The following is an 11,141-nucleotide window of genomic DNA, read 5'->3' on the forward strand; positions in this document are numbered from 1 at the left end:
TTAGTTTTTATAGAGTTTAAGAAAATGTACACCCGTAAATTAGAATCATCAAGTATTTTAAAGTACCCCCTCCTCATAACAGTGGACATTTTGATCTACTATTTCATTGATTTTGCTTAATAAAGGGTTACATTTATTTACCCAAGCTTGCCTAAAATTATTTTCAAATGATTTACGTCCTCGTATCATGATTACGCACACACAAAAAGTATTATTTGTTTTAGTTTTCTAAATTGTATGATGCCCAAAACGCACCAAATACCAGGAATGACAAGGAAAAATACGCTAAATAATTTTACATTTTATTATTTAAAATAATGAAAGATTTTATTATTCCAGGCTTTTCAAATAAAAAATAACATTTTTAGGAAACGATTGATGACGAGAACCGAGTCGTGAATTTCATTTTCCACACGGACAATAATAACAGGAGAACAAAGATGGCGACTTCCCTCCTCAGGTTAGGTCGACTCGGATCTGTCAAGGTAATACTAGACTAATCTTGCTGATATTTATAGAGATTATAGAGATACTTTGTAAATGTTCTATTGATCACGTGCCTTTCGAATGAGATTTTAATAAAGACACGATAAAAATGGACTTGTGTCCGTCATAACCTAATGGTATGCGGATGTATAGCTAAGCTATATCAGTGAAATACATAGTGCTGTCAAATCAATGAATCGCATCTAACATAAAAGTTTGTTTATATAATGTGTGTGTGTGTGTGTGTGTGTGTGTGTGTGTGTGTGTGTGTGTGTGTGTGTGTGTGTGTGTGTGTGTGTGTGTGTGTGTGTGTGTGTGTTGTGATAAATTATCTAATGTTTCAGAATAATATATCTTTCTGTGTTCATACAGTGTCTCCTGCGTGACAGCTGGAGCACACCAAGGACCTCATTTGTTGCAGCACTGTGCACTAAAGGGGATGTCCCACCCAAAACACCTAAAAAGGCAAAGGCTTCAAGTAAGAGTAAGGGCATGCTTTTTCCCCCCATAAATCTCCCATCTCAAGTTTGAATTCTCCTGAATGTCCTCGGCTGTGTTTCCCAAAAGCAATATAAGCCATAGTTAAACCTAGCCATAGTAGGTGGCTGTTGTTCTACGATCAACTTAGGCTTACATTGCTTTTGGGAAATACAGCCCTGTTTGTTTAATGTTCACATACTATAACCAATCTCACATGTGATGCGTCTACAGCATGATTATATGTTTAATCACCATTTGTGCTTAGAGGTACTGTAAGTGATTTGAGCTGTTTTGCATTATCTTCCATAATTAGGGCCAGTCCCATACCCACACTTGCAGTCTTTACACTTGACCACTTGTCTACTTACACTACATATTTCCTGCATTATAAGTGTTCAAGTGGGCTTAAAGACTACAAGTGTGCTTAGAACTTTTGACTACATCATAGTGTCGGAAAAATACAAGTAATTTATTTTTAAATGTGTTACAGAGGTTTATTTACACATTTAGCTCTATACTGTGTACTTAAATTACAATAAACCCTTTAAATGTCTGTTCAGCATGTATCATATATAATAAGATTTAATTTATTAGACCCTAGCAAATTTCTCAGAACTAATATTACGGTATTAAAATAGGGACATGTATGTGTGGTAATAAAATAAAAATAAACCTTGCAGCACCTTTAAGCACATTCAACAGCATCTGCCATGACATTTGCATGTTCATTGCTGTGGAAGAAAATCAAAAGCACCATTTAGTTTTGTCTTAAATGGGTGATGACGTACAATTGTAAGCCTGTGCAGTTGCAGTTATACTAAATGGTTTAAAATTTGACACTAATTTCTCCTGAAGATGTCTTAAATTATTATCATTGGTCAAGGGTTTCCTCAATGTTTTACTATTGAAGGTGATTAGATTTGTAATACTTTCAATATTTTCAATTGGTAGTACCATAAGCTAAATTTGCTGCTAATCAGTTTATAATTTAGGGAACATTCTCAATCAAGAGAGCATTGTATTGGACCTGCAAAATTTGGATATGCCCTTAAAGATACCCCTGTATCAGAATATTTCATGGATCAGCATTATTTGTTCATTTCAAATGTGCATATTTAGAAAAAGATTTGTCATCTTTTAGTAGTACACTAACATATACACTACTGCCATTCAAAGGTTTGGGGTCAGTAAGATTGAATGTTTTTGAGAACAGCTTCTAATGCTCACTGAGACATTTATTACATTTATTTGATCAAAATGCAAAAATGATCAAAAAGTAAAAACAGTAATATTGTGAAATATTATTACAATAATATTAAAATAACATAAGGATATCAAATATTAATCTTTTTATTTTTATATGTTTTAAAATGTAATTTGTTCCTGTGATGCAAAGCTGTATTTTCAGCATGATTTCTTCAGTGATCATTCTGATATTCTGATTTGCTGCAAAAAACAAACACATTTTTTAATGTTGAAACAATGTTGAAAACAGTTGTGCTGCTTAATATTTTAGTTTTTTTTTTTACATGATTCTTTGAATAAAAAGTTCAAAAGAACAGCATTTATTTGAAATTAAGTGTGCTACGATCAGGGTTTTAGGGACAATCACCAATAAATAATACTTCAACTACATGATGAATAGAATTAGAAATCATGTAGTAGTAGTAGTAGTAGTATTTCTTAACAACAATGCATATTAAGTATTCAACTTAAGAGATGAGAGTATCATGAATTGACAACTCTTTATTTATTGGCAAGCAAAATGTGCACCATATTTCATTCTGTTCTTTAGAGGTGATTAGGAACATCTTAGAGCTTAAAGCTACACTATGTAATTTTGTACACTATCGATCTGCTTAGTGCTGCAACGACGCGTCGGCGTCATCGATTACGTCGACTACAAAAATACGTCGACGTGCGTGAAATGCGTCGACACGTCACACTGTTTGTATACATCTCGCGTAATTGCATACAGGGAATGGAGAAAGTTGCATTCTATCACAAAAACAGAGATCACTGTTATCAAAAGTATGGAAATATTTTAAACAGAGGACAAATAAAATGGCCCTTTGTTCCCTCTGCAAAACCGATATGGTGTACCACGGCAGCACAACGGCGATGCGCGAGCACCTCAGAGGAAAACACTCGGCGCTCTCCGGTGTTACGGTTTAACTGGTTTCCGTGTGATCTGGTGACCAACGTCCTGGTTCAGGTCTGATATTCTTGCGCTTTCGGCATTCTGAAAAGTTGAGATGTTTTTAACTCGATGCGGTGCGTACGCGCCTGGATAAAACGAGCGCGTCGCTTCCATTATAAGAGCGCTTATCGCGCGCCTACATTGGAAATAATGAACTTGAGCGCGCAAAAGACGTGATATGTGAACGGCCCCTTAAAAGACAGCGCGCCGCGAGAAAACAGTCATAAACCACCGAGCTACCCCGAATCAGCTCCAGATCTCTGGAAACCATGCTAAACCATAGCATGATGTTAAGGCATTACTCTATGTTATGGCTGCTGTAGGGCTGGATATTGTCCAAAATATTTTGATCCGGTGCCAATTTCGATACCTCAGTTTCGATTCGGGTTCCTAACGAAAAAAATTTTTTGATACCATATGCAACCGACTAGCAGCACAAGCTAACATAAAGTGGTAATTATGGGGATGCGTTGGGGATGCATTCGGTTTAAGTAGTGAAATTACACTTATCTGTCAAGTGTTCCCCTGAGCACGATTGTCCCCCCTCCCTTCTCTCTCGCTGTCTTGCTTCATTCTGCAACTTTTTGTTCTGAAGAAGAACAGAAGGCGCTTTCTCTAAAAGACTGCATAATAGACTTATCATTTATACCGTGCAGCGATTTTCACTTGACTGCACTGCACGTATCAGAAGATTATTACGGAAGCAGCTGACTTTGACGGAGGAATAAACAGCTTTACTCGCAAGTTCATGTTAATCAATAAGGTGATAACTAGGCCTGTTATAAACCTAAATATATATTGATTAACGACGCTCTTGCGTGGTTAGCGCTCACACTGCATGTGAACCGCGCTCGAGCGCAATCGAACCGTGGTCTGGCTCATCTCTCTTCCTCTTCGGCGGGCCAGGGCCGGCCAAACGAACTGGGCTTTGGGGCTCAAGCGCACTCAGGCACAGTTCAGAGCGTCTAGTGTCAGTACACCACCACCTTTGGGTGCAATACTCTTATCACATATGTTGCACTTTGGTGACTCGGCATCCACTTTTATAAAGTGTAGCCACACTTTAGACCTCTGGTGTCGTAAAACGATGCGTTAGAAAACATGAGAAAAAACATCTACACTGTTGTGTGACTGGAGGTTAATAAAGGACTTCTGAAGCACGTTGATGGGTTTTTGAAAGAAAAATATCCATAATTAAAACTTTTAAGTAAAATATCTAGCTCCTGCCAGGCCAATTAAAAGCACTAATTTCTTTCTATTTAAAAAAAAAAAGTATCTTACTGACCCAAGACTTTTAAAGGTAGAGTAGATAGCTTCAAGATTTACAGACATAGACTTAAAAGCACAAAACTCATGTGGTCTTTAAATTAAAGTATTGCTCTAGAATGTATGCTCATTAGCTGAACCCAGCCTTGAAAATGTTGTTTTTAGCCTGGTTTCAGCTGAAGAACCCCAGTTTGCATTTTGGTAAAACTTTATTGGCGATTTGATGTATTTAACTCTTTCCCCACCATTGACGGACATTTCCATTATTAGCTTGAACTTTATTTTCCTTGAAGGCAATTCTTTATATAGACTGCAGTATTCACATACATACAGCAACACACAACACACACCAAAAAAAAACATTTTATAAAAAGAAATGTATGAGAACGCTTCCTGGCTTTCCGTGTTTTCACTTTTATATGATAGGGGGCACTATTACACATCTTCTGAAAGAGTACATAATCTCCAAGTGAAAAAAACAAAAAAAACAAGCGGTAGCATATGTAGGCTGATGCATATGTAAAATGATGCGATCATGAACATTAAACAGCATATACATCAAAACGACCTAATGTTACTAAATGAAATGTTGACCCAGGATGTGATATAGGACTCTTTCTGATTATCATTCTGAATCCAGATATTATGATATAATTCAGATTCAGATGGGGTCCATGAAGATTTTGTGAAAATTATCCCCAAAACAATGCTGGTGGTGGCTGGCAACTTTTTTTTTAAAAACGCTGGTGGGGAAAGACTTAATTGAAACATAACAAACAAACTTGGTCTTTCTACATTCAAATAGAGCTGTACTTGCATGCCTATTGCCTAGTTAGAAAATAGTTACTTGGGAGGGCTTACCAAGATGGCTGCAGAGTGTTCTGACTATCCTTAAAAAAGGCACTTTTTAAGGGGGGTCTTATGGTGTTTGCTGGGTTTAATAGATGCACTGAACTGGAGGGTTTCTCAAATGTAATCAAAAAGCAATCTGATATAATTTTATCCCATTTGCCGTTTCCTCAGCCATAGAGGCCGATGAGAGAGCCTCACTTCTAGCCTACAAGTCCGCTGTTGCCTTCCCTTCTAAGCTGTCTGCCACAGGATTTCTTCTCAAAGACATAGCTTTAGGTGAAACTGAAACTGCTGAAGTGGTTTCCACAGCCACTGCAAATGAGACAACAACTGACGGTCCTGTTGTTGAAACATCAGCAGCTGAAATTGCTGTAGAAGAGGCAAAGACCACTGACGTCCCACCAACTGATGGAGCCACTTCCGAAAGTGAAGGAAGCAAGACCTCGGATGTTAAGGCAGAAGTACAGAAAGATCAAGAAAATACCTCTTCCTCGTCCTCCAGTGATTCTGATTCAGACTCTGATTCGGATGATGAGAAACCAAAGACTGAAACACCGGCGCAGTCTGGTGAGAAAGTAGCAGAGGAGAATAAAGCTCCTGGTCTGACTATTGAAGAAGTGGGTGTTACAGATAAGGAAGCAAAGTCTGAAAGTGCCTCACTTGGAGAAGCTCAAGAAAGTGCTGAAGATGTGACTAAAGCAACACCAGAAGAGGTTCCTGCACCAAGTGCTACACCAGTGGGATCAGTGGAGACCCTTATTGATCCTGCCCCTGTATTATCCTCCACGAATGAAGCAGTTCCTGAAGTTGAGGGAGCAAAGCCTGAAAGTGCCTCATTTGGAGAAGCTCAAGAAAGTGCTGAAGATGTGACTAAAGCAACACCAGAAGAGGTTCCTGCACCAAGTGCTACATCAGTGGAGACCCTTATTGATCCTGCCCCTGTATTATCCTCCACGACTGAAGCAATTCCTGAAGTTTCCAGTGAATCTATTATAGTTGCCACTCCTGACAAGATAGTGGACACTGCAACAGAAATTAAAACGGCTCCTACGGAGGAGATTGCTGTTGAAAAGGAACCAGAATTCAAAGTTGAAGAGGGACCAGTAATCAAAGTTGAAGATGCTGTCCAAGTTTCTGCAGAAGCTGTCCCAGAAGTCACTACAGAAGCCAGGCCTGAAGAAGTAGCTGAAACCGCTGTTGATGCTAGTTCTGAAGTATCTCCTGAGGCTGCACCCAAAGCTGAGGCAGGAACACTGGCAGCCCCTTCAGAAGAGCTGGAAGACCCTGCACCTGTGACCGCTGATGCTGTTGAGGCTCTGGCTGAGACGGAGATAGTGGAAACACCTGAGGGTACACCGCACATCCTTACTCCGTTTCTTTCTCTGGATTCATCACATCACAGAAACACATTTCTCTTACCATTTATTTAACACTAATATCTTTTCATGGCTGCAGTGGGATTGCTTTTACTAAGGCTTTTGCTCAAATGGCTTCACAACTTTTGATCTTCAATTTTCTTTTGCTTGTGAATTAGGTTTTTTTTGTTTGTTTTTTACTTTTGTATGATTTTGCATGCCTACTTTAGAATATGTTATTTATACCTAAACCGACTGTTCCTTATGTTGAGGTTACTCAAAGTAGTCTGGCAGATCTAGAGCGAAATTAACAATGTATCAAATGAATTATAGTCACTTTAATCAAGCTATGGATTTCTGCTTTCATCAAGAAGTCTAACTCTAAGGAGTCGTTCACACATCCATCCATGACAACATCCATCCATTCATCTATTTGTCCATCCATCCATCCATCCATCCATCCATTCATTCATTCATCCATCAAGTTGATGTATTATCCATTTGATCAGTTTTTCCTAAAGATATGACTCTTCATTAACAGTAGGACTATAGGAACACCTGCTTGAATTAACAATACTAACATCATTGATAAAATGTCTATGTGTGAACACTCTTTATATTAAGGACAATGGAGGGGTAGAATGGTTGTGACTCACTGACTGTTTTGCCGAATTTTTTCTCATATTAAATATGCTAGGCAACCCGGCTCAATTAACAAATCATAATTTTAAGTACCTAACACCTGATAATCCATATGATCAACACCTTATTTATTGTGTCCACTGGCACGGATTGACAGGAGCTGAATTGAAGTTTTCAATGCGTTCTCAATGGAAACTGAGGCTCACATAGTGGATTGTGGGTTGATATTAGAGCGAAGCTTGTGCTTCTGGTAGATTCAGTACTTAAATTAGATTTTCACATATTACATTTACTTCAAATGCGGTTTTCACACTTTCATTGAGACAGGACTGTGACTGGGTTAATGAATGTTTTTTACATTGTTTTTGAATGCTGAAAGTATACATTTGGTTTCAAAGTTATATATACACACCGATCAGGCATAACATTAAAACCACCTTCCTTATATAGTGTTGGTCGCCCTTTTGCTGCCAAAACAGCCCTGACCCGTTGAGGCATGGACTCCACTAGACCCCTGAAGGTATGCTGTGGTATCTGGCACCAAGATGTTAGCAGAAGATTCTTTAAGTCCTGAAAGTTGCAAGGTGGGGCGGACTTGTTTGTTCACCACATCCCGAAGATGCTCGATTGGATTGAGATCTGGGGAATTTGGAAGCCAGGTCAAAACCTCAAACTCATTTTTGTACTCCTCAATCCGTTCCTGAACCATTTTTGCTTTGTGGCAGGGCACGTTATTCGGCTGAAAGCGGCCACAGCCACCAGGGAATACCATTTCCATGAAATGGTGCACATGGTCTGCAACATTTCTTAGGTAGGTGGTACATGTGAAAGTTATATCCACATTGATGGCAGGACCAACATTTTTCCAGCAGAACATTGCCTGAAGCATCACACTGCCTCTCGGCTTGTCTTCTTCCCATTGTGCATCCTGGTGCCATGTGTTTCACAGGTAAGCAACGCATACGATGTAAAAGAAAATGTGAATCATCAGACCAGGCAACCTTCTTCCATTGCTCCATAGTCCCATTCTGATGCTCACATGCCCACTGTTGGCACTTGTTTTGGCGGTAGACAGGGGTCAGCATGGGCCCCCTGACTGGTCTGCGTCTATGCAGCCCCATACGCTACAAACTGCGATGCACTGTGTATTCTGACACCTTTCTTTCAGACCCAGCATTAACTTCTTGAGCCATTTGAGCTACAGTAGCGCTTCTGTTTGCTTGGACCACATGGGCCAGCCTTCACTCCTCACGTGCATCAATAAACCATGACCCTATCACCGGTTCACCACTGTTCCTTCCTTGGATCACTTTTGATAGATACTGACCACTGCAGACTGGGAAACCCCACAAGAGCTGCAGTTTTAGAGATGCTCTTTTGAAAAATTGCTCTAGTTTGAAAAGTTGTATTGAAACTATATAAACTGCAGTGGTGTTGAACTGGTTTCATCCGCACCAGTGGACATCTAGGATAAAGCAAACTTTACATAATTGTACACATATCTTAAAAAAATGTTTTACCCCTCCATAAGTGTAAGAAAAACTTTTGCTTTTTTGTGCCTTCCTATTATTTTATGCATGTCTTTTTATGAGCAATGTAAAGCACACTCTTTCTGCCCCTATATGAATATCCACTCCCAGATATGATGTGTATTTTATGCTCGATGTATGCATTTTCTTGTTTTGTGAATTAAATATTGTTTATGTGATCATGTTATGCTAAAGATAATATTAATGTTTTTTAGCATGTTAAGACTGAAGTCAACATGCAGGGAGAATATATATCGTATATATCATGGCCATGATTTAAGAGTTCATTCTCTTATAGTAAATTGAGGATAGTAATAGTTTTTTTCCCCCTTTGATTCAATTAAATCAAAATGAGGGAACAAATCAGTTTAAATTGGCCATGATTTAAAACGAGAGTTAACTCTTAATTAATGGCCATGATATATATATACATATGTTTTTGTCTGCGGTGCTCAATAAATTATAAATAAGTGCATATGTTGAGATTGAATGTGAATGTGGGATGTTTTATCTATCAGTGTGTGCAGTTATGCTTTATCTTGGTTGTTATAGTGTTGTGTGTATTGATGTTTATGGTAGCACAATAACAGAGTAATGTGGAAAGATCCTCTTTTTATAAGCACCTGGTTGACTGTTCTTGTTGTTACAGTTTGATTGAGCTGTAGGTCAATTGTATCTTAATGTAATTAAGGTTATTGTGAAAGAAACTGTCAGACGTCTAAAAAGCTATAGGCCCCTCACAACCTTTTGTGTAAAGGACCACTTGAGGATTGGGAGTGATATTGTAACACCATGAAAGGTGTGAAGATCCTCACTCAGAAATGCTTTTGAAGTGTAAAGAAATTACCGGGAGAGCTCTTCCTTGATTATTTTAGATGTTATTCCGTCTGTGATGCTTTTAAATTGATCTAGCATGTAGTTTAATTTTTACTTTGATTCATCCTTGTGTGAATATCTTCATTCAGGATTATCTTCTAATCTAAAACAAATTCAGTATTTACTTTTTACGTTTTTCTTTGGGCTTGTACTTATTACATGGGCTTTTCTTTCTGAAACAACTTCTTGTCTTTATATAGCTGTCAGATGCACTTTGTTTGGTGCCCCCCCCCCCCCCCCCAGTTCCATGTGACTGGCATTTAATCTCTTACATTATTAATTTCCACAGAACAAGCCCCTGAGAAAGCCCCAGAGCCAGAGACCTTTGACAACACCACATACAAGAACCTGCAGCACCACCAATATAACGAGTACACCTTTGCTGATATGGATGTAGAGATGTCTAAACACCGGCTGCCACAGCCTTCCGCACGCAGGCACTGAGTCTTCATCGTGCGGCCTGTATTATTGTCCACAACCATGTTCTTTTGTCCTTCAAATATTTTGCTGAATAATCTCAAGCTTTACGCTAAAATTCTATTATTATGGAATTAAAACAGATTATTTAACTTCATCAGAGTGGTTTGTTTGTTCTTTTTTGTTGTTGTCCTCTGTTTTAAATGCTGTATTTCCATCACGGTCCAGTTCCACACATTTCTGAAATGTTTTATGATTTATTAATTGAGAAGTAAAACTATTATACTATTAATTTGATTTATTTTGTCACACAACCCTTTAAAACGAACAAATGAATACAAAAAGTTATAAAAAGACAACTTCCCATTGAACCATCTGTCTCTATCTTTCTCTGTCTGTCTTTGTCTATCTCTCATTCTGTGTGTATAATTTGTTCATACTGTCTGTCTGTTTGTATCTTTCTGTATTTCTATCTGTCTTGTCTCTGTCTATTGTTGTCTGTTTCTTGTTCTGTTTGTCTATTGGTCTGTCTATCTGTTTGTGTCTATCGTTGTCTGTTTAGTTCTGTCTATATCGTTCTGTCTATTATTCTGTCTATCTTGAGTCTATCATTCTGTCTGTTTGATGTCTATCTCTATTGTTCTGTGTATCTGTTTGAGTCTATTGTTTTGTCTGTCTACCATTCTGTCTGTCTCTATCGTTCTGTCTGTCTTCTCTGTCTGTGTCTATCATTGTCTGTTTCTAGTTCTGTCTGTCAGTCTTGTTTGGTCTATCTGTTTGAGACTATCGTTTTGTCTATCGTTCTGTCTGTGTCTCTATCGTTCTGTCTGTCTATTTGTCTGTCTCTATCATTTTGTCTGTCTCTGTCTCTATATCTTCTTGTCTGTCTCTATTGTTTTGTCTGTCCTCATTTATCGTTCTGTTTGTCTCTGTCTGTCTGTCCATTTATTGCATGCACATCAGCCTTGCAGAAGAAAAAAAACCCTGCATTTTTTTATTTATTTAGGAATTTAAAGACATTTTAGGTACAACAAACAA

At 38.3% G+C, this 11,141-nt stretch overlaps 1 protein-coding gene across 2 annotated transcripts; it reads left to right on the forward strand.

The window, feature by feature from the left end:
- The first annotated feature begins 374 nt into the window (after positions 1 to 374).
- ndufv3 (NADH:ubiquinone oxidoreductase subunit V3) lies at positions 375 to 10,260 on the forward strand. Of its 2 annotated transcripts, none has more exons than XM_067443379.1 (4): positions 375 to 485; positions 859 to 970; positions 5,456 to 6,634; positions 9,976 to 10,260. In XM_067443379.1, exons 1-4 carry the CDS (start codon positions 441 to 443, stop codon positions 10,128 to 10,130), a joined length of 1,491 nt encoding a protein of 496 aa, XP_067299480.1. In that variant the 5' UTR covers positions 375 to 440; the 3' UTR covers positions 10,131 to 10,260. The 2 variants fall into 2 exon arrangements, with proteins under 2 accessions (XP_067299480.1, XP_067299481.1); XM_067443380.1 differs by having other exon boundaries at positions 859 to 964.
- Positions 10,261 to 11,141: the final 881 nt, after the last annotated feature.

The sequence above is a fragment of the Pseudorasbora parva genome, chromosome 5, assembly GCF_024679245.1.
Source record: "Pseudorasbora parva isolate DD20220531a chromosome 5, ASM2467924v1, whole genome shotgun sequence".
In the NCBI taxonomy this organism is placed as follows: Eukaryota; Metazoa; Chordata; class Actinopteri; order Cypriniformes; family Gobionidae; genus Pseudorasbora; species Pseudorasbora parva.